Source organism: Ranitomeya imitator, chromosome 6 (genome assembly GCF_032444005.1).
Source record: "Ranitomeya imitator isolate aRanImi1 chromosome 6, aRanImi1.pri, whole genome shotgun sequence".
In the NCBI taxonomy this organism is placed as follows: Eukaryota; Metazoa; Chordata; class Amphibia; order Anura; family Dendrobatidae; genus Ranitomeya; species Ranitomeya imitator.
Genome location: NC_091287.1, coordinates 399,957,424 through 399,980,806, shown reverse-complemented (window position 1 = coordinate 399,980,806; position 23,383 = coordinate 399,957,424). Strand labels below are relative to the sequence as shown.

General features: G+C 44.0%; 1 protein-coding gene across 1 annotated transcript in view; it reads left to right on the top strand.

Annotated features, from left to right (window-relative positions):
* Positions 1 to 23,383, top strand: part of NPC1 (NPC intracellular cholesterol transporter 1) — a 110,256-nt gene that overhangs the window by 60,828 nt on the left and 26,045 nt on the right. Inside the window, exons 4-15 of the mRNA XM_069731203.1 lie at positions 921 to 1,078; positions 1,609 to 1,776; positions 4,713 to 4,962; positions 6,069 to 6,145; positions 6,805 to 7,175; positions 8,173 to 8,405; positions 14,162 to 14,262; positions 19,628 to 19,730; positions 19,931 to 20,120; positions 20,918 to 21,100; positions 22,220 to 22,334; positions 22,446 to 22,573. Coding sequence (XP_069587304.1) covers positions 921 to 1,078; positions 1,609 to 1,776; positions 4,713 to 4,962; positions 6,069 to 6,145; positions 6,805 to 7,175; positions 8,173 to 8,405; positions 14,162 to 14,262; positions 19,628 to 19,730; positions 19,931 to 20,120; positions 20,918 to 21,100; positions 22,220 to 22,334; positions 22,446 to 22,573 — 2,077 coding nt within the window. The remainder of the gene's footprint in view (positions 1 to 920; positions 1,079 to 1,608; positions 1,777 to 4,712; positions 4,963 to 6,068; positions 6,146 to 6,804; positions 7,176 to 8,172; positions 8,406 to 14,161; positions 14,263 to 19,627; positions 19,731 to 19,930; positions 20,121 to 20,917; positions 21,101 to 22,219; positions 22,335 to 22,445; positions 22,574 to 23,383) is intronic.

Here is a 23,383-nt window from a genome sequence, read left to right as displayed (position 1 = left end):
TTCGTGACGGTCCGCAAAAACACGATGGATCCGTTGCACGATGGACGCGACGTGTGGCCATCCGTCGCTAATGCAAGTCTATGGGCAAAAAACGCATCCTGCGGGCAAATTTGCAGGATCCGTTTTTTGCCCAAAACGACGGATTACAAAAAAACGCTAGTGTGAAAGTAGCCTATCATGGACGTGGGTCCACCTCTCCATGCACGGACTGGTCGGCGGCTCTCCTGAGCATGTCAACTGCATATAAATACATGGAGCTGTCACACTCGAGTCAGAGCTGCCAGCCAGTCCCAGCATTGCGATGCTCTCATGGGCCGTGTTATACCCTCACCTTGTGAATGTTGGGCGGGCCCTCAAACAAGGAACAGTGAGTGTATGTGCAGCGGTGACCATTCACCTGTGGCTCCAGCCAACGACTGGTAGAGAGTGAAGCTTGGCCAGCATCTGATGTACTCTCATTTTCTGGCTTCTAATCACACTGCTAACTAGAATAAATACACATTTGCATAACTAGAATAAAGACACATTTACAAATGTGGTAATCCGAAATGTACTACCCTGCCGTTAGACTGAAATGTGTGATGACCGGATCCCTTTAATTGGTTAGGTCACATCCTCTAAACCAGTGTACCCCAACTCCGGTCCTCAAGAGCCACCAACAGGTCATGTTTTCAGGATTTCCTTAATATCGCACAGGTGATTGAATGCTTGCCTGTCCAGGTGATGTAATTATCACCTGTGCAATACTAAGGAAATCCTGAAAACATGACCTGTTGGTGGCTCTTGAGGACCGGAGTTGGGGAACACTGCTCTAAACCCTTGGAAGTTTTCAAGTTTGTTGAGTTTTAGGGAAATGAGCTTTAAAAATCATTTTAATATGATTATACATTCTATGTAATTTTTATCTTTATATTTTCCAGGTGTCCTTCTTGTTTCTATAATTTAATGACTTTGTTTTGTGAGCTGACTTGTAGCCCTCAACAGTCGGAGTTTCTAAATATCACGGCAACCTCACCCTATGGTGAAAAGCAAAGCATTACAGGCATGGAGTATTTTATTGGGCAAAGTTTTGCAGATGGTAAGGAAGACATACAGGTACAGATGTGTCAATTATTGCTGTGCTGCTTTTAGTTCTATATTAAAGACAGTCATGTAAGGGAGACATTTTCCATTCACCAGTTAGTAATTTATTATTATACATAACCATATAAGCATAAAATGGTCTCTGGACTCTCCCACTAGTGACATAACTGATAGCAATAGAGGAGTGGCCGCCCACAGTATGCCAGTGATTGCCAATAGTTGTGGTAGCCTGACCCATGTGATTGCCAGGAAACCTTTGTTAGCAGTTGTAATTATCCCTAATGAGATCAGTAGTCATTGTTTGACCTAGTTATTCAGCCTTAAAGACTTATACACTTATCTAGGACACGACAAAATGATAGATTTTCCTGATCCCCTCAAAATTCATCATACCATCCACAATAAAGCCTGTTTCACATGTTCCTATGGCAGTGCAGAGATGTGGAGCACTGCGCTAGGGTGAAATATTAACCATGGACTCTTTTGTGATCTATGTCTTTCCCCTTTTTAATATTTATTCTTCAGGAATGTACAACGCTTGCAAAGACGTGGAAGCTCCATCAAGTAATGTAAAGGCCTTGAGTCTAATGTGCGGGAAAGAAGCGAAAGACTGTAATGCCACTAACTGGATCGAGTACATGTTCAACAAGAACAATGGGCAGATCCCTTTTACCATCACTCCTGTATTTTCTGGTACCGTGTTTCTCATATTTATTTATATGCATGGATATTTTTCATGAATTTTTCTGTTGCAAAAAAATAGTTTGTAAACATGACAATCGTTCACATTGCTTGGCGTAAACCAGATTCTGATACAGATGATTTAGCGTGAAGACCACCATAAACACTCAATGGCGAACCTACCGGTTTCCAGCAGACCGGCCAATCATCTAATGTGTATGGGGGCGAAGGACTGAGTCTTGTCCTAGAGACAAGCCAACACCTCAGGTGTCTGGCAGCAGCTTGTTTTATGCTATCTATATAATACCAACGTATGCTCAGCCGAGTGACCACGTATATGGGGGACACGGGAGAGAGTTGTCAGCTGAACAATCAGCAAAACTTGGTCTAAGGTCTATGGACACCATAAATTTCATATATTGGTGCAATTGCGCTTTTCAAGAGTAATTGTTTTAATTTTTATTTCATCAATCAATATTAAGCATGAAAATAAGAAGCAGGAGCTGCTCCTTACAGCACGAATACTGGCTGTTACATAGCGCTCCCTTAAAAATGACGTGATCGTGACTGGCACTGATCACATCAGTTTGACATCTTAAATGTCGCAATAAAGTGTGAAAAATGCATCAAGGAGGGAAAATGTCATAAGTAACCCAAAATGGTATTGATAAATCATCAGCTTGATGTGTTTAAAGAAAAAAAAAAAGATGTATTTTCGTTGCTGTTGTAATTGTCCTGACTTAGAAAATCACATTGTCAGGTAATTACTACCGCACAATGAATGCCTTAACCCCTTCATGACTGGAGCTTTTTTCCGTTTTGCATTTTCGTTTTTCGTTCCCCTTCTTTCCAGAGCCATAGCTTTTCTATTTTTCCGTCAATATAGCCATGTGAAAGCTTATTTTTTGCGGGACGAGTTGTACTTTTGAATGACATCATTGATTATAGCATGTCGTGAACTCGAAAACGGGGGAAAAAAATTCCAAGTGCGGTGAAATTGCAAAAAAAGTGAAATCACACACTTGTTTTTTGTTTGGCTTTTTTGCAAGGTTCACTAAATGCTAAAACTTCTGCCATTATTATTCTCCAGGTCATTATGAGTTCACATTTCAAAAAAACCTGACCGGCACATCCAAACATAGACTCAGTGTGAACAGGTGCTGAACCTAGAGTCGCCAACTCGTATATAGTTAAGTAAATAAGGCAGCACACTGCAGCACTAGAACATACAAACTTAAAAAACGAAATTTGAACTGCATTACTGCACTAGAAATATGAAAAATTAGAGGTTTTAGCGCATAAAAATGGCCAATTTTATGTGTACCTGGTAGCCCCGTTACGGCATCTCTCTTATACCAGGTCCTAAACTTGCCTTACCTCGCTGAGAATAAACGTCTCCATCTGAATGGGTACATGTCAAAACCTCTTCCTAGACTAAAATTCTCTCTCTCTGTGGAGGGGTATTGGACCTGCTGTAATTAAAACACCTGAAGCTAGGAGGCTAGGTTCAGCACCTGTTCACACTGAGTCTATGTTTGGATGTGCCGGTCAGGTTTTTTGAAATGTATTCTTTAGCCTTCTGATCGTGCACTCCGCCTCCTAGCTTCATAAGCCCCCGATGTAACCTTAAAGATAAGAAAAACAAGTTATATTATACTGACCTGGGGAGTGTCCGGTCCGATGGGCGTCGCGGTCTGGGTCCGGCGCCTCCCATCTTCATGCAATGACGTCCTGTTCCTTGCTTCTGTCGCAGCTTCAGCGCAGGCGTACTTTATCTGCCCTGTTGAGGGCAGAGCAAAGTACTGCAGTGCGCAGTCTGAGAAGCCCAGCGTCTGCGCACTGCAGTACTTTACGCTGCCCGGACCATGACATGCTTCAATAGTCTCCATGGGAGGCTAGAAGCTGCCACAACTTGATCGGCTCTGCTATATAGAGGCGAAGATCAGATCGCGTCTGTGTAGCAGAATTACTGCTCAAGGAGACCTCTGGTTGTTACACTGATGAACCGATGATCCCCGATCATGTAACGGGGGTCAGCGATACGCGTATTTCCGGCCCGATGGTCGGAAGCGGCATTTAACTAGTTAATAGGTGCGGGTGGATCACGATTCCACCCGCGCCTATTGCGGGCACATGTGAGCTGTTCAAAACAGCGGACATATCCCGACTTTAATGCGGGCTCACCACAGGAGCCCACATCAAAGCTGAGGTACTGCCATCGGATGTACTATTCTGTCCAATGGCAGTTAGGGGTTAAACCCCCCCCCCAATCATGGCAATATGGTCAAATAAACTGTATAATTAAACTACATCTTGTCCTGCAAAAAAAATAGTTATGACTACTGAAAGAAGGTGAACAAGCAAGTGTACAAAAAAAACACACCAAATTTGCCTTTTTAAAAGGGGTTGTATCCAGTTTGGGAGCCGTCCATTTGATAGGGGATAACTTTCTGACCAATGGGCCACCCACCGTTCCTACCATCTGAATGCAGCAGAGTTGGAGCATGCGCACCTCTGCTTCTTTCATTCTCAATGGGACTGTGGAAGAAGCCTCAACAGTGTGCTCGACTCGTCTTTGACACTCCCAAAAAGAATGAATGGAGCAGGGGTGCCCACGCTGGAGCTCCATTCTGACTTTGGGATCTGTGGGTGCTTCAGCAGTTGGACCCCTGCTATCAGGAAGTTCTCCCCTATCCAACAAAAAACTTCAAAACTTAATACAATTTATTCCCATAGACATTCATTGGGAACCCCGTAAAGGGGCTAATGATTCTCCTTATTGCCAGGAACAACTGTGATAATAGATGCAAGGCTTTGAGAGATTAATATGACCCATTATTCCTAACTATGGGGGAGGGGGAGGATGGCGGGGCATGCTCGATATGATGCCCTACAGCCGGTTTTTAGCAGCATATCGAAATTCTGACTTTACTTGCTTGTAATTACAGATGAGCCCTTCCTTCAAATGATTCCCATGAATAATGGAACCAAAGGATGCAATGAGTCAGTGGATGAAGATGGTGCCCCTTGCAGCTGCCAAGACTGCACTCCGGTTTGTGGGGAAAGACCTCAGCCTCCACCACCGCCAATGCCTTGGCTGATTTGGGGTTTCGATGCCATGGTTGTTATCATGTGGCTGGCCTATGCTGTCTTTTTACTTCTTTTCTGCACAGTAATCACTGGAGCTTGGTGCTACAGGTATGAGTACTCCCTTTTCAGTTTGGCTTCCATGGTAAGGCCATGTTGATCCCAGTTTAGCGAGATGAAATGCCGTCTGGATATTTTTGATGCCAAATCAGAATTATAACCTCTGTGATCCTGTAGTGATGACACTTTTGGTCTGCTTGAGGCTATGAGCCTTGACTACACTGTTAGCGGAGGGAAGGAAATCTCTCGCCCTCATCTTCTTTATTCTGTTTCCCTTATCAGTTTCTAAATGATGAACTCTCTATAACAGCTTTATAGTGACGAACCTCTATGAAAATTAATCGTTTTGTTTCCCATTAAAATTACATGATGAATTCTGTGTAAATCCCATCCTTTCTTTACATTCTGCCACCACCAGGAATGCTAGACATGGGTCACCTAGCTGATGTTGTTTAGACTCTGTTTTTTTGCCACCATATGTTGCTTATAAACAGGAAATAGCATTGATTGTAATCTTTAAGTTAAATATGTAAGTCCAAAGAATGGTTTGTGTTTCTTGTAGATGGTAGTCTACTGTCTGAAGACCTGGACCGCACTGGCTTCAGTAATGACAGCTGGATGCATTGATTGATTGAAAAGTTTAATGTCCGGATCACAAGTATTCTACAACAAAAAGAAAAATTCACAATCCTTCGACAACTGTTAGTACATTAGACACCATGTATTGAGCCAAATAGGGGTCTTTCTCATGAACGTCTAGAAGACCCCTGTTTGGGGTTATATGTGGTGTCTTGTGTATTTATAACACCATTATGGTATTCTAGAAAATAAAGTGAAATTTCTATTACAAAGTAGCTCACTAGTATTACAAGAAAATTATTTTTTTGACAAACTGGCATCTGTGAATCAAAATTTTACATTACATGGTCTCCATTGTCCTTGGGATGAGTGACGCATTCTTGTAGGTGGCTCCTTTCTCCGTCTGTTGCTAGCCGTTCTTACACTCCTGGTAGGGACTGTATAAGTAAGACGTTGGGTATCTCCACTCCAGGAAATAGCTTACTTCCAGCTTTTACCTGGAGTATCATTTAGTTGTACAGCAGCCAGTATTAACAGCAGCTTGATTGACAGATTTTCACATGCCCTTTTTCTTTCAGGAGAAAGAAGATAGTTTCAGAATACGCCCCAATCGACACCACATTGGCCTATTCAGTCAACTACGCACCTATTTCAGGTATGACTAAAATGTTCGGCTAGAATACGGGAGTAATTGTTTAGTGTACTCAGCAACCTAGAAATGTTAATGCACATATGCTGCAGCACAAGTCATGAGATTATTACAGTAATGCACATTCCTTTGGGATATAATTACTGTTCACTATCTTATATATTTATTAACAGACTAACCCTTTAATTAACTTTCTATCAGTTGGAAGTACCAAATACTCTTCATCAATGGGGCTCTAAACAGGGAGTTGTCTACTAACCTAAACTGCAAAATTTCTCTTAAGGCCCCACATTAGATGCTTCATCCGACAGACGTCTCAATCTGCTGAACTCTTATACCAGTTACAAAATGCATAAATAGATTGGATGCCTGACCTTTGCTCCATTGATTCTATATGGTGCTGCTGGAAAAAGACCAGCACAGTACTCAGCAGTGCCTTGGGAATGAAAGGGAGCGCAGGTCAAGCATGGCACTGCCACTCCGTTCTGTGGATGTAAATTCCCCCTTTGCCGATCTGTGTGTTTCCATGTGCTCAGACCCCCACCGATCCCTAAGTTATGACCTAGTCTTTGGATAGGCAATAACTTGTTTTCACCAGACAGCCTCAATATCACTTGTGCAAAATGCATTGGAAGTCTTGCCATAAACCTTTTGTATTGATGCAGGTGAGCCTTCGTGCTGTGATCGACTTGGAGAGTGGCTTGAGAACTGTCTCCGAGTGGCTTTTACAAAATGGGGATCATTTTGTGTCCGGAATCCCTGGACTGTCATCTTTTTCTCCCTTGCTGTTATTGCTGCGTGCTGCTCGGGGCTAAAGTTTATGCGTATTACTACGGACCCAGTGGAGCTGTGGTCGGATCCGGACAGCCAAGCTCGGAGAGAGAAGGATTACTTTGACACACACTTTGGACCTTTCTTCCGCACAGAGCAGCTGATCATCACTGCTCCCTACACTAAGGGAGAAACATATTCCCCATATCCATCAGGATCTCCTGTGCCATTTGGCCCACCTTTAACATTTGACATTCTGGCCGAGGTAACAGCCAATTCGTTGTGAAAACTTGTATAAAAAATCTTTAGTAACAAGTGGCTGACATCCATTTGTAGTCTAGTTGCTTTCCAGAAATAAGACTTTTTCTACTTGTTTTACAATTAAATGGTCACATCTGAGCAGTTTTATAATATGTGGCTTTTTACCTTTTACATTGTATTTTGTCCACCTTCTTAAACAACTGATAATTAACAGGACAGCATAGTATGGCGTTACCATTTTTCATTATTACATGACAAATGGGCAACACACATGTGCGGCTCGTGCTGTTAACGTTATAGCTCTTAATTGAGTGATTCGTGTAGCAGAACATTTTCAGGGGAGAATCTGCTCACTGTATTACCATCTCTAGGTTTAGGCAGACAAAGGCTCATCAATAACTTCACGTCAGTGCTCAGGATTATCTGTTAGATCGGGGCCCATCGCACATTATTGGGCGTCTCATGCATGCAAGTGCTTCACATCAATACGTGCAGATCTGCTCTACTGACTCCTGCCTGACAGCTTCGGTGACTTCAAGCAAAGGAGCAGTCAGTCAAGCAGGAAGTGGCGGGGAATGGAGCTGGAGTGACACAGGCTTCAGATCTACCATAGCTTCTTGCATGTCTATTCACATGCTGATTTCTCAGTAACCGATTGAAAGAGGTACATTCATATATAAATGGTGGGGGGAGAACATCTTTCTGATAGATTCACTTATAAAACCCTGTTTGTTACCAGTGTTAGTTCTTCATACCTGGGAGGCCTTTATACCACATATTTGTTAAGGAGCCTTCTCTGCCAGGACCCGCCAAGTCTCGTTACAAACCCTGGACTGTCCTAATAGATGAAGTGGAGCCTTTTCTTCTCTTCCCACTCCAGTAGCCCAGGCCTTTCCTGTTTCTTATTCTGTGTTATCCTCATAAAATGCTATGTACTTGAATTGTTTTATTTCTTTTTACTATCTGCAATGTTACAGAATTTTTCTACTTTCCTTCTCCAGGTTTTGGAGCTACAAAATGCTATTGAAAACTTAACTGCTGAATACCAAAATGAGACTGTGATGCTGAAAGACATCTGCTTGTCTCCTCTCGCTCCGTATAACACCAACTGCACAATCCTCAGTGTCCTAAACTACTTCCAGAACAGCTATTCCGTACTGAATCATACCGTAAAGGATCAATTTGATTTTTACGTTGTGGCGGACTACCACACTCACTTCTTGTACTGTGTGCAGTAAGTTAACATTCCGTTTTTATCTAAACTCTAGTACAAATCACACGTTTCTTTTACTATTAATTTATTGTTTCAGTATAATATGAGGAAGACTCACTCCTGGAGACAGGTCCTGCACAGTTAATCTTTCAGAGACATTATGTCACAGCCTTGGGTAATGTTTTTCTTCACTCTAAGGCCACGTGCTGAGTATTTGAGGGTTTTTTTTTTACCTCCGTATTAATAAGCCAAAACCAGGAGTGGAGCAATCAGAGGAAAAGTATAATAGAAATATGTCACCACTTTTTTACCCAGTCCGGGTTTTTGCTCACAAATAGTCACCAAATACTGAATGTGTGAACATGGCTTAAGACTAGTTTTCCACAGGCCACGAACACCGGGGATCTAAATCTGCTGAGTTTTACAGTAACAGCACATTGTATGCATCTGTCGCAGTGAATATCCACAAAATTCACCAGCATTTCAGGTTTTAAAGGAAACCTGTCATGTCTTCAAACGCTATTAACTTTCGGATATGGGGTTCACCTGCAGGTTAATAGCATTTTGAACCGGTCCGGTGCCTGCACTTAATTTCTTACTGGCACCTAACTTTATTCCTCCCTGAAGCTTTCGGTTTTCAGTTATGAGGCTCGCGTGTGTAGTCGCTGCTCTGTGTATAGAGAGCGGCAAATGTAGTTATGCCCCCGGCACTGACTTGACCGCTGGCTCAGCATTATGACTGGCTGGCAAGTCAGTGTCAGAACGCGGTAACAGCCACCGTTCTCGATACACAGAGTGGCAACTGAACACACACTCTTGACTGAAACCCTAAAGGAATAAAGTTCATTTCCAACTAGCAGCGGAGCTCTAAGTGTGGGAGCTGGGCAGGTTCAGAAAGTTAACAACCTGCAGGTTAAAGGGGTTGTCAGGTTCAAATCAATAAGTGAGCCCCCCCCCCCCCCCACCAGCACGCGCAATGTTCGCTGCGAGGTTTTGCCAGTTTCTGAGCCAGGACCACAGGGTCTGAGTTAATACATGCGTGGCCTCACTCCATTGCAAGTGTATGGAGTGAGGCCATGCCCATGAGACCTGCTCTGGCTTGGACTATGTATAACTCATACATACTCTCTGGTCCAGACTCAGAAACCGGCAAATCCCAACAGCACACAGTGCGTGTCCTGGGGGGACTCGTAAGTCTGAAGTCACACAGTGTCTTCAGACTTATCGATTTGGACCGGGCAACCCCTTTTAATGGTGTTTTTTTTTTTTTATCTGATAGGTTCCCAAACAGTCCAATAATTTCAATGATGCCATGTTGCAAACAAGAGGTCTCCATATCATTTAACATTGTATGATAGGATCTCTGCAGTGGTTCTCTACCATACTTTTCTGTGGCAGGAAATATAGCCGGCGTAATTACAATGACTGGCACTATTCGGCTCCACAATTTTTTAAAAGGGAAATCTTAAGCCTCTATTTCGGACACCGGTTAAAAATCTATAACACAAAGATTTAGAGCACCATATATTGCCTTTATGTCTGAATTTCTATTCACTACGACGAAGAATATAAATGTGATGTTGGAAACATCTAGGCTATTGTGCTATTTATGTTCATTTTTAATGTGCCCAAAATAAAGGGTGAAGATTTCCCTCATTACCTATTTTGGTGCTGGACCAATATACACTGCTCAAAAAGTAAAGGGAACACTTAAAGAGAATATAACTCCAAATAAATCAAACTACTGTGAAATCAATCTGTCCACTTAGGAAGCAACACTGATTGACAATCAATTTCACATGCTGTTGTGCAAATAGAATAGACAACAGTTGGAAATTATTGGCAATTATCAAGACACACTCAATAAAGGAGTGGTTCTGCAGGTGGGGGCCACAGACCACATCTCAGTACCTATGCTTTCTGGCTGATGTTTTGGTCACTTTTGATTGTTGGTTGTGCTTTCACACTCGTGATAGCATGAGACGGACTCTACAACCCACACAAGTGGCTCAGGTAGTGCAGCTCATCCAGGATGGCACATCAATGCGAGCTGTGGCAAGAAGGTTTGCTGCGTCTGTTAGCGTAGTGTCCAGAGGCTGGAGACTCTACCAGGAGACAGGCCAGTACACCAGGAGATGTGGAGGGGGGCTGTAGGAGAGCAACAACCCAGCAACAGGACCGCTACCTCAGCCTTTGTGCAAAGGAGGAACAGGAGGAGCACTGCCAGAGCCCTGCAAAATGACCTCCAGCAGGCCACAAATGTGCCTACACAAACGGTTAGAAACAGACTCCATGAGGATGGTCTGAGTGCACGACCTCCACAGATGGGGGTTGTGGTCACAGCCCAACACCGTGCAGGACGATTGGCATTTGCCACTGGCACCCTGTGCTCTTCACAGATGAAAGCAGGCTCACACTGAGTGCATGTGACAGAAGTGACAGAGTCTGGAGACGCCGTGGAGAGCGATCTGCCTGCAACATCCTTCAGCATGACCGGTTTGGTAGTGGGTCAGTAATGGTGTGGGGTGGCATTTCTTTGGAGGGCCGCACAGCCCTCCATGTGCTCGAAAGAGGTAGCCTGACTGCCATTAGGTACCAAGATGAAATCCTCAGTCCCCTTGTGAGACCATATGCTGGTGCGGTTGGTCCTGGGTTCCTCCTAATGCAGGACAATGCCAGACCTCATGTAACATAGTAACATAGTTAGTAAGGCCGAAAAAAGACATTTGTCCATCCAGTTCAGCCTATATTCCATCATAATAAATACCCAGATCTACGTCCTTCTACAGAACCTAATAATTGTATGATACAATATTGTTCTGCTCCAGGAAGACATCCAGGCCTCTCTTGAACCCCTCGACTGAGTTCGCCATCACCACCTCCTCGGGCAAGCAATTCCAGATTCTCACTGCCCTAACAGTAAAGAATCCTCTTCTATGTTGGTGGAAAAACCTTCTCTCCTCCAGACGCAAAGAATGCCCCCTTGTGCCCGTCACCTTCCTTGGTATAAACAGATCCTCAGCGAGATATTTGTATTGTCCCCTTATATACTTATACATGGTTATTAGATCGCCCCTCAGTCGTCTTTTTTCTAGACTAAATAATCCTAATTTCGCTAATCTATCTGGGTATTGTAGTTCTCCCATCCCCTTTATTAATTTTGTTGCCCTCCTTTGTACTCTCTCTAGTTCCATTATATCCTTCCTGAGCACCGGTGCCCAAAACTGGACACAGTACTCCATGTGCGGTCTAACTAGGGATTTGTACAGAGGCAGTATAATGCTCTCATCATGTGTATCCAGACCTCTTTTAATGCACCCCATGATCCTGTTTGCCTTGGCAGCTGCTGCCTGGCACTGGCTGCTCCAGGTATTGAGTGTGGATTGAGTGTGTCAGCAGTTGCTGCAAGATGAAGGCATTGAAGCTATGGACTGGCCCACCCGTTCCCCAGACCTGAATCCGATTGAACACATCTAGGAGATAATGTCTCGCACCATCCACCAACGTCACATTGCACCACTGACTGTCCAGGAGTTGATGAATGCTTTAGTCCAGGTCTGGGAGGAGATCCCTCAAGAGACCATCCGCCACCTCATCAGGAGCATGCCCTGGCGTTGTACAGTAGGGAGGTCATGCAGGTGTGTGGAGGCCACACACCATACTGAGGATCATTTTGACTTGTTATAAGGACACTAGATGGTGGCCCGATTCTAACGCATCGGGTATTCTAGAATATGCATGTCCACGTAGTATATTGCCCAGCCACGTAGTATATTGCCCAGCCACGTAGTATATTGCCCAGCCACGTAGTATATTGCCCAGCCACGTAGTATATTGCCCAGCCACGTAGTATATTGCCCAGCCACGTATTGCCATAGTATATAGCAGAGCCACGTAGTATATTGCCCAGCACAGAGTTACGTAGTATAGAGACTTTAAAAAAAAACAACAAAAAAAAACATATACTCCCCTATAGCCCGTTGTAGTCCTGCTATACTTACCATCCACCGCCTTTCTCGCTCCTCTCCACGGTCCTGGGATCGCTCCATTGTAAGCGGCAGCTTGCGGTCCCGTCCCAGGGCTGGTGTGAGCAGGACCTATGATGACGTCGCGGTCACATGACCGACCGTGATGTCACGGCAGGTCCTTGTCCCACACCAGCCCTGGGACGGGAGCGGAACCTGCCGCTTGCAATGGAGCGGTCCCGGGAGCGTGGAGAGGAGCGAGAAAGGCGGCGGAGGGTGAGTATAGCAGGTTTTGGTTTTTTTAAAATTATTTTTAACATGACATATTTTTACTATTGATGCCGCATAGGCAGCATCAATAGTAAAAGGTGGGGGACACAGGGTTAATAGCGGCGGTAACGGAATGCGTTACCGCCGGTATTAACCCTTTGTTAGTGGTGACCGGAGGAGAGTATGGAGCGTGCGGGGAGCGGAGCGCCGGGGACAGTGACTGCGGGGAGCGGAGCGCCGGGGACAGTGCGGGGAGTGGAGCGCCGGGGACACAGACTACGGGGAGCGGAGCGCCGGGGACAGTGAGTGCGGGGAGCGGGCGCCAGCCACTGACTGCGGGGAGTATGGAGCGGCCATTTTCTTCCGGACTGTGCCCGTCGCTGATTGGTCGTGGCTGTTTTGCGGCGACCAATCAGCGACTTGGATTTCCATGATAGACAGAGGCCCGTACCAATGAATATCCGTGACAGAAGGACAGACAGACAGACGGAAGTACCCCTTAGACAATGATGTATATAGATTACATTCCACTTAAATTTTGTGTGTGACTCCAAATCCAGGCCTCCATTGGTTAATAAATTTGATTTCCGTTGATGATTTTTGTGTGATTTTGTTGTCAGCACATTCAAATTTGTAGTACAGAACAATGTATTCAGTGAGAATATTTCATTCATTCAGATCTAGGATGTGTTATTTGAGTGTTCCCTTTATTTTGCTGAGCAGTGTATATTTGTTTTCTCTACTTGGATTGCAAACGACTGTACCAGCACGGGTCTGCACATTATTGTAGGTGAGCTGGCAAGTATCCTACGTTATCTGGAATTACAATGACTATAATTTTATGAAGACCTTTTATCTATGTCCTTATTGTACTATCTTACCTTGTTTGTTCTCTTTAATATGACACAGTTATGCACAAGGTGGGTGAGGAAGGTTAAAATCTAAACCAGCAAATGGAAAGGTTTAAAGCAGGGGTGGGGAACCTCCGGTCAGGGCCATTTCCGGCCCTCGATGACTTTTTATCAGGCACCTGAGCGGATTTTCAGGAACCACATTCTTGGGCAGGGAGCTGTATTTTGATTACAACCAGCTCATTAATTTCTTCTTGCTCTGTTGGCACACACACGTAGTGTTCACTACTGAACACTAAAGGGCATGCAATGAAAGATTACGTCCTGACACAAGTGCCAGAGTGAGGATGTACTTTATGGGCAGAGTTTGTATGGCCCCCGAAAAATGGTATAAATATCCAAATGGCCCTTGGCAGAAAAGATTCCCCACCCCTGGTTTAAAGGGCCCTTGAATAAGTCTGCCTCCTTCACATGGTGCCATTTTTGTCCATGGGCTGTTTCTGATATAGCAGCTCCTCCCCATTTAATGGAAGAGCTCGAAGTGCTACAGTAGCAGACCCAGTCCATTGACAACACTGACACTGCTTAATAAAGGGGGAAATAACACCACCTCACCCTTTCAATTCTGCTCAAATTTCTTAGTTTTTTTTTAAAGATGTGTATGACTTATTGTAACCACTGCACCCCACAGATCTCCGACATCGCTAAATGATACTTCTGCCCTTCATGATCCGTGCATGGGAACATTTGGTGGGCCAATCTTTCCTTGGCTTGTGCTTGGAGGCTACGATGGTATGATAAATGTATTATACAATGTTTTATATGTCTGCAGCTTGAGTGCAAATTTTGTTTTGCTCATAAGTATGTGCCTGCACTCACTTGCCACTGAAATGGAGGTATATGAAAAAAAATAGCTTATGTTATTGATGCAGATGGGATGGTGCTTCCTGTCATTATCTTTCCTGATCTACGGCGTAGGACACAGTGTGCCCAACAGCAGAGCGCTGAGTGGAGACTTCACGGCAGAAGCAATCCCTTTCCAGGGGGCCGACCCCTCCGCAGACAGCACACATGCTCCAATTACATACAGTGGGGAAAAAAGCATTTAGTCCTGGTGCCTGCTCCGGGTTTTAAATAGGAACGGAAAGAAGCCAAATCGCCTGTGCCGTGTCTTTGTTTTTGTCTTAGAAACTTTACTGACTTTCTTTAAAGATACTCCAGATTTGTCATCTAGCCTGAGCCAATATGATACTTTTTGCACACTACTGACTGTTTGCACTGGCAATATATTGGACAAGGTTAGTCGGCCTCCCCCGGTGTTTTTATACTAGCAGCATGTAGTTTCTTAGCAGGCCCATCACTTCTTGATACTTCTTAGAGGCAAGCGGGCAATGATTAGGATACATCAGACTAGTCCTGTGAATACATACCACTCGCTCGTACTACAAGCATCACCTGAGCGTAAAGAGGGGGGGGGGGGAGGGGAGGGTCACGTGAGATGAGGGAAAGATGATGAATTCTGTTTTGTCCATGTTAAGTTTCAGAAATCTAGCGGAGAAGGATGAAATAGTGGACAGACATTGAGGGATTCTGGTTAGAAGGGAGGTGATATCTGGTCCAGAGATGTAGATCTGTGTGTCATCAGCATAGAGATGATACTGAAAGCCATGAGATTCTATGAGCTGTCCCAGGCCAAAGGTGTAAATGGAGGAGAGCAGTGGCCCTAGGACTGAACCTTGTGGGACTCCGACAGATAGGGGGCGAGGTGAGGAGGTGGTGTGTGAGTGGGAGACGCTGAATGTCCAGTCTGTTAGGTATGATGAGATCCAGGATAGGGCTAAGTCTGTGATGCCAAGGGATGAGAGGGTCTGTAATAATAGGGAATTGTCCACTGTGTCAAAGGCAGCCGACAGGTCCAGGAGGAGGAGGACAGAGTAGTGTCGCTTGCTCTTTGCGGTTGAGGTCATCGGTGACCTTAGTTAGGGCAGTTTCAGTGGAGTGGTGTGACCGGAAGCCAGATTGTAAGCGGTCAAAGAGGGAGCAAGAAGAGAGATGGGAGGACAGTTCAAGGTAGACGTGTTGTTCCAGTAGCTTGGAGGCATAGGGGAGAAGTGATATAGGGCGATAGCTAGATACAGAGGATGGGTCAAGAGAGGGCTTTTTGAGGATAGGTGTGATGGAGGCATGTTTAAAGCTTGAGGGGAAAACACCAGTTGTTAGTGATAGGTTGAAGAGATGGGTTAGGGTTGGGATGAAGACTGTGGTGAGGTTTGGGATGAAGTGGGATGGGATCGGGTCGAGTGCACAGGTGGTGAGATGTGATCTTGAGAGTAGAGTGGAGAGTCGATCTTCTGTAATGGCGGAGAAGTTGGTTTTGGAGGTGGAGGGCTGGGAAGTCGGGAGGAAGGGATCTGGGGGTTGTTGACCAAAACTGTCTCTGATGTTCTCAATCTTCTGCTTGAAAAATGAGGAAAAGTCTTCAGCTGAGATGAGTGGGGAGGGAGGAGGTACTTGGGGATGGCGGAGAGAATTGAAGGTGTTGAATAACTGTTCAGGGTTGTGAGAGAGGGAGGATATGAGAGATGAGAAGTAGGTTTGTTTAGCTGTGGCGAGTTTGGTCTTGAAAGTAGTAAGGGACTGTTTGAATGCGATGAAGTGCTTGTTGGAGTGGGATCTTTTCCATGTGCACTCAGCAGCCCTGGAAGTTCGCCTCAGTTCTTTGGTCAGGTTGGTGTGCCAGGGCTGTCTGTTGATTTTGCAAGCTTTGGTATGTGTAAGTGGGACAGCAGATTCCAAAGCTACAGCTATTGTGGTGTTATATAGAGCGGCAGCGTCAGCCGCATTGTGTAAGGAACTTATATCTGGGAGAGGGAGGAGGAATTCAGAGAATGAGTGTAGGTCAATGTGTTTAAGATTTCTGCGAGGGTGTGAAAGTTTGTGGGGTGGGGATTGTAGACATGGAGTGGAGAGGGAAGAGAATGTGAGAAGGTTGTGGTCAGAGAGACGAAGAGGTGAGTTAGAGAGGTTAGATAGAGAGCAGAGGCGGGTGAAGATGAGGTCCAGTGTGTGGCCATCTTTGTGGGTGGCTGTAGAAGACCATTGAGTGAGGCCGAAGGAGGAAGTGAGAGATAGAAGTTTAGTGGCAGCTGAGAGGGAAGTGTCAATGGGGATGTTGATGTCGCCCATGATGATAGTAGGGATGTCCGTGGAAAGGAAATGACGTAGCCAGGTGGTGAAGTGGTCAAAGAAGGTGGTGGTTGGCCCTGGGGGGGCGATAGATGACAGCCGGTTGGAGGGGGAGTAGATGCGCACAGAGTGCACCTCAAAGGAAGGGAGGGTAACAGAGGGTGGCAGTGGGATTGGGGTGAAGGAGCAGGTATCTGACAGGAGAAAACCAACTCCTCCGCCATGTTTGCTGCTGGGGTGGGGGGTGGGGGGGGATTGAGAAAGGTGGAAGCCACCATATGAAAGTGCAGCAGGAGAGGCTGTGTCAGAAGGGGTGAGCCAGGTTTCGGTGATGGTGAGGAAGGAAAGTTTGGTAGTAACAAAAAGATCATGGATGTAGGAAAGCTTGTTGCAGACAGAGCGAGCGTTCCACAGAGCTCCTGTTAGTGGGACTGGGGAAGCGGGGGCTGGGTGAATGGGTATAAGGTTAGAGAGGTTACGGAAGGTTGTGGTAGAGCGTGGGTGGGAGGTAGAAATGACTGTGGGAATGTGGTGAGGAGGACCAGGATTTGGAGAGAGATCACCAGCAGTTAGAAGGAGCAGAGAAAGTGTTAGCAGGTGGGAGCAGGAGAGGGCATGAGGGTGCTGTCTGTGTTTGGAGACAGAGGATTGTATGTTAAGGAACAGTTTTGAGGAGGAGGTGAGGTGGATGGGGAGGATTGAAGAGGAGATGAACAGTTCCTTACTTGGTGTAGGGATCAGGGGAGTTAGCAGAAAGTGAAGGATTATAGGTGTGAAAGTGAAAACAAATAGAAACATTGTTTACAGTGACTGGCCAGTTACCTTCAGCTCCCTTCTGGTTTTAATTCTAAAATTAATCTTCACACTTCTAGGACACACTTAGAGGAATCACACAGCAGACTAAAGTCATTGCAGACTTGAGCTATGCAATATATGTACAACTAAGTGCATTCAGGTGTGAAGCAGAGAGGAGTGGTCTCTGTTCATCTTGGTCAGAGAATTAAGGGTGGACTAGATGCATACAGGTCCTTCTCAAAAAATTAGCATATAGTGTTAAATTTCATTATTTACCATAATGTAATGATTACAATTAAACTTTCATATATTATAGATTCATTATCCACCAACTGAAATTTGTCAGGTCTTTTATTGTTTTAATACTGATGATTTTGGCATACAACTCCTGATAACCCAAAAAACCTGTCTCAATAAATTAGCATATCAAGAAAAGGTTCTCTAAACGACCTATTACCCTAATCTTCTGAATCAACTAATTAACTCTAAACACATGCAAAAGATACCTGAGGCTTTTATAAACTCCCTGCCTGGTTCATTACTCAAAACCCCCATCATGGGTAAGACTAGCGACCTGACAGATGTCAAGAAGGCCATCATTGACACCCTCAAGCAAGAGGGTAAGACCCAGAAAGAAATTTCTCAACAAATAGGCTGTTCCCAGAGTGCTGTATCAAGGCACCTCAATGGTAAGTCTGTTGGAAGGAAACAATGTGGCAGAAAACGCTGTACAACGAGAAGAGGAGACCGGACCCTGAGGAAGATTGTGGAGAAGGACCGATTCCAGACCTTAGGGAACCTGAGGAAGCAGTGGACTGAGTCTGGTGTGGAAACATCCAGAGCCACCGTGCACAGGCGTGTGCAGGAAATGGGCTACAGGTGCCGCATTCCCCAGGTAAAGCCACTTTTGAACCAGCACTGGACTGTTGCTAAGTGGTCCCAAGTACTTTTTTCTGATGAAAGCAAATTTTGCATGTCATTCGGAAATCAAGGTGCCAGAGTCTGGAGGAAGACTGGGGAGAAGGAAATGCCAAAATGCCTGAAGTCCAGTGTCAAGTACCCACAGTCAGTGATGGTGTGGGGTGCCATGTCAGCTGCTGGTGTTGGTCCACTGTGTTTCATCAAGGGCAGGGTCAATGCAGCTAGCTATCAGGAGATTTTGGAGCACTTCATGCTTCCATCGGCTGAAATGCTTTATGGAGATGAAGATTTCATTTTTCAGCACGACCTGGCACCTGCTCACAGTGCCAAAACCACTGGTAAATGGTTTACTGACCATGGTATTACTGTGCTCAATTGGCCTGCCAACTCTCCTGACCTGAACCCCATAGAGAATCTGTGGGATATTGTGAAGAGAAAGTTGAGAGACGCAAGACCCAACACTCTGGATGAGCTTAAGGCCGCTATTGAAGCATCCTGGGCCTCCATAACATCTCAGCAGTGTCACAGGCTGATTGCCTCCATGCCACGCCGCATTGAAGCAGTCATTTCTGCCAAAGGATTCCCGACCAAGTATTGAGTGCATAACTGAACATTATTATTTGTTGTTTTTTTTTGTTTGTTATTAAAAAACACTTTTATTTGATTGGATGGGTGAAATATGCTAATTTATTGAGACAGGTTTTTTGGGTTATCAGGAGTTGTATGCCAAAATCATCAGTATTAAAACAATAAAAGACCTGACAAATTTCAGTTGGTGGATAATGAATCTATAATATATGAAAGTTTAATTGTAATCATTACATTATGGTAAATAATGAAATTTAACACTATATGCTAATTTTTTGAGAAGGACCTGTACAATCAAGCATTGAGCAAACAAGGTCATAAATAACACTAGGGTAGAGCTGGGTTTAGCTGAAAGGCATACCATGTGGAAGCTAGGAGCAGAGGGAAGTTTGTGCAAAGCTGGGTGATGTACTATGTGCACTTCATGGACAGCAGGAGAGCTGGGTGGATGAACATACAATGAGAATGCTATTCACCTGTACTAAGTGTTCTGTGCGGCCAAACCATATGAATGTTTTTACTTTCTGCAGATTGAACCACTTTTTACCTTGTAAATGTGTGTCTACAACCTCCATCAAGAAATCTACCATTAGTTTACACGTCTAGTTTCAGTAAGGTTTTTTTCATTTGTTTTATAATTCAGACCTCTAATTACATTTTCTTGCAGGAGAGAATTACAACAATGCAACAGCCCTTGTGATTACATTCCCTGTGAACAACTTCCACAATGACACCGAGAAAATAAATAAAGCAAAAGCCTGGGAGAAAGCGTACGTATAGCCTCTTCCGCCATGTCACTGACCATCAGTAACCTCGCCTCCAGATAGCCCCACTTCCTGAATCTGACAAGGAACCACGTGGAGCTTCCCTTTTTTAACAATTCTTTTCAACTTGAAAAACACAGAATAGCTGTAGGGTTTTTGCCAACAAATTATTTGTATTTTACATTTCTGTATTTTTTTCCCCATAGATTTATCAACTTTGTAGAAAATTACAATAATTCAAATTTATCAATTGCATTTTCTACTGAGAGGAGCATTGAGGATGAAATAAACCGTGAAAGCACAAGTGACATAACCACAGTTCTCATCAGCTACGCCCTGATGTTTGTCTACATCTCCCTGGCACTGGGCAGCGTTAACAACTGCAGCAGCATCTTGGTGTGTATCCTGTACATGTGTTTAGATTTAGTACGAAGTCCAGAGCCCCCCAATAAGCTCCAGATGGCCGTCCGCTATCTCTACATTCCCACCTATGTTCTAGATGAGTGAGCCGTTGCCAGACTCATGGCTGCTACTTATTTCTAGAGAACAAAAGGGTCGACAGTCAGAAATCAGACATGCCAGATAATTATCTACCCCTGTAATCCTGTCAGGGGGCCTCCCATACACATGTGGCTGTCTGACAAATTTGTAGTTATCGGTGAATTCGGCCAACGTTGGCTTGTTTACATACCTTAAGGAATGGAATTTTTATGACTTGATATCTTATAAAAATAGCAGCATGTTAAATTTACTGTTCTTTCTACACATTGCAATATTTGTTATATTAATCCAGTAGATGTAAAATATGAAATGATTTTGTCGTGTCCTATCCCTAGATGATGACTTGGAGCCTCTGGTGCTGCACACTCGCTTACTTGTCTTCTAGGCCCTGTTCCCACTAATGCTTTTAAATCGGCTACATCCAATTTCACAACTTGACAGCAGTCCCCTGATAAAAATGGTTTCTGAACAGAAAATGTATTGCTACCAACTTAACCCCTTGCTCTAAAACCTACCTGCAGCTTGAAAGGGTTTGTCAACCCTTGAACTTTTTTTTTTTTTTTTATTTATAAATTATTGCAAAATGTTATGATCTACACAGTGGAGGTTTTCACACTGCTGATCTGTATCTCAATGAAGACTGCGGATATGTAATAACTGATCCTAAATTTTTTCTTTTCTCTATATTACAGGTGGACTCTAAAATCTCGCTGGGTGTATCCGGTATCCTGATTGTTCTGAGTTCTGTGGCTTGTTCTCTGGGGATCTTCAGTTATGTTGGTATCCCACTTACCCTTATAGTTATAGAAGTCATCCCATTTTTGGTTCTTGCCGTTGGCGTGGATAACATATACATCATTGTGCAGACTTTACAGGTGCAGTACTTTGTTTGATTATCCATCGAATATTCAGTCGTACGAGAAAAATTTTGCTAACACACCTGCAGTATATGGTTCTCCCCACCAGGTAGTGAGGTCCTAAAACCCGGAGTGTAATTCTTTATTTGAATCCGATAATTTCTATAGCTTAAAATGTCGCATAGATTTTTCTCACTTACATCGTCCGATTCAGCAAACTTGGAGAAAACCACAAGAAAAAACAAAAACTTCTTGTGATCCGGGGAGAACAGATTCTCCAGCCAGGAGTCAATGAATAATCATGGGTTCACACTAGTTACAGGTTTTATGTCTTTATTTATGTCCAATGTACATGGGGAAGCTATACTCTCCTCAGGAATCCGGTCTCCTCTCTCCGCACACTGTCTCCACCACACCGGCATGACGTCACAACCGTCCTGACCGTGCAACCAACCGAGGCTGCAGTGATCAGGTGCCGATAGTTATGATGTCATACCTTGCAGTCTGGAGAAGACTTATTGCGTGGCAGCGGATTTCCTGGGGAAGTATAACATATTTTCTTCTACTTGTATGCTGTGAAAAAAACTAATATTTATTTTTTTTGCAAAAAAACGTATCAACTAAATACCCTGTTTTTCCATCTTTTGACTAGCATTTGCTTATTACTGTGATATTTTTTTTTTTTTTTTTTTTTTTAATACAACAGAGTATTTTTGACCTCACTGTGCTTTTTTGTGTCTTCAAGTTTTTTGGTGGTGTGTGAACAGGTTCCTACAGACTTGTTCAATGTGCAAGTAGCCCATGTGTTTCTGGTTCTATAATATTTATTTTCAGTTGCACAATCTATTTATTTTGTTTATTGTGCAGAACAAAAGAGCGCTTGACTCTTTCATTATTTGGGTGATTTGTGGCCTGTCTGGATGCATCAGGTTTTGGGGTTTTTTTTTTCATTATGATAGCAGGAATAGCATAGACTACAGCATTATTCTTGCCTTTTACACAAAACCCCCAAACACCTGACCAAATCTTTTAGTTATAGAATTTCAGGTCTAGTTCACAGCCGATATATGTCAGACCTGTTTTTTTTTTGCTCGGTGACATTAGTGCGATGGTATAATTATGTACGTTGTTTTATAGAGAGATGAACGACTTCAAGGGGAAAAACTTGATCAGCAGATTGGCCGAGTTCTGGGTGATGTGGCCCCCAGCATATTCCTTTCTGCCTTTTCTGAGACTGTGGCCTTTTTCTTAGGTAATTTGTCATTCCATAGCTTGTGTAACTCATAAATCTTGAATTTCTTAAAAAATAAAAAAATTATACTTGTTTCATTTTTATATTTTTAATATGATTGTGTTTCCCTAGGCGCGCTCTCATCCATGCCAGCTGTCAGAACCTTTTCGCTCTTTGCTGGGATGGCAGTCTTTTTTGACTTTCTGCTCCAAATCACTTTTTTCGTGAGCTTACTTGGCTTGGATACCAAGAGACAAGAGGTGAATATGTAGGAGGGTCCAGATTTCTTTGTGATATTAATTTCTTAATATCTGTTTAGCGGTTAAGGGGGAACTGGCCACCATGTAAATGCAGTCCAATCTACAGGCATTATGATACATAACAATAGTAGCTCAGCAGATTGATGTATAGCTTTGTTAGAAAAGATTCAGTATAACCTATGTTTTAATCATTCATTCCTCTGCTGCTTCTGGGACTTTTAGGACTGCCCACTAGACCATCAGTGACTGACAGCCTTCTTTTGTGTAAGTCTGCATACAGATATAGCTGTCAGTCACTGGACAGGCCCACTGGACCATAAATCCTACAAAGAGCAAAGGATTAAATATTAAAAAACGGGTTATACGGGTCTATAGCATGGTTCCTGTAGACTAGACTCTTTTTTTCATGCTGACCGGTTCTCTTCAAACCTTATTTCCATGTACACAGTGCAAACATTTAAATCCCATTCTGCCTAGCTGCAGCTTCCCATTAAGGACAGGAGGTATATTTAACATCAGCAGTATTGGGTCATACCGATTTAGACAAAATATTAGTGTTTGAAGGAGGCTGTGCTTGGGCCTAAGTTTGAAGGAGGCTGTGCTTGGGCCTAAGTTTGAAGGAGGCTGTGCTTGGGCCTAAGTTTGAAGGAGGCTGTGCTTGGGCCTAAGTTTGAAGGAGGCTGTGCTTGGGCCTAAGTTTGAAGGAGGCTGTGCTTGGGCCTAAGTTTGAAGGAGGCTGTGCTTGGGCCTAAGTTTGAAGGAGGCTGTGCTTGGGCCTAAACAAGATGGAAATTATGATGACCTATCGTG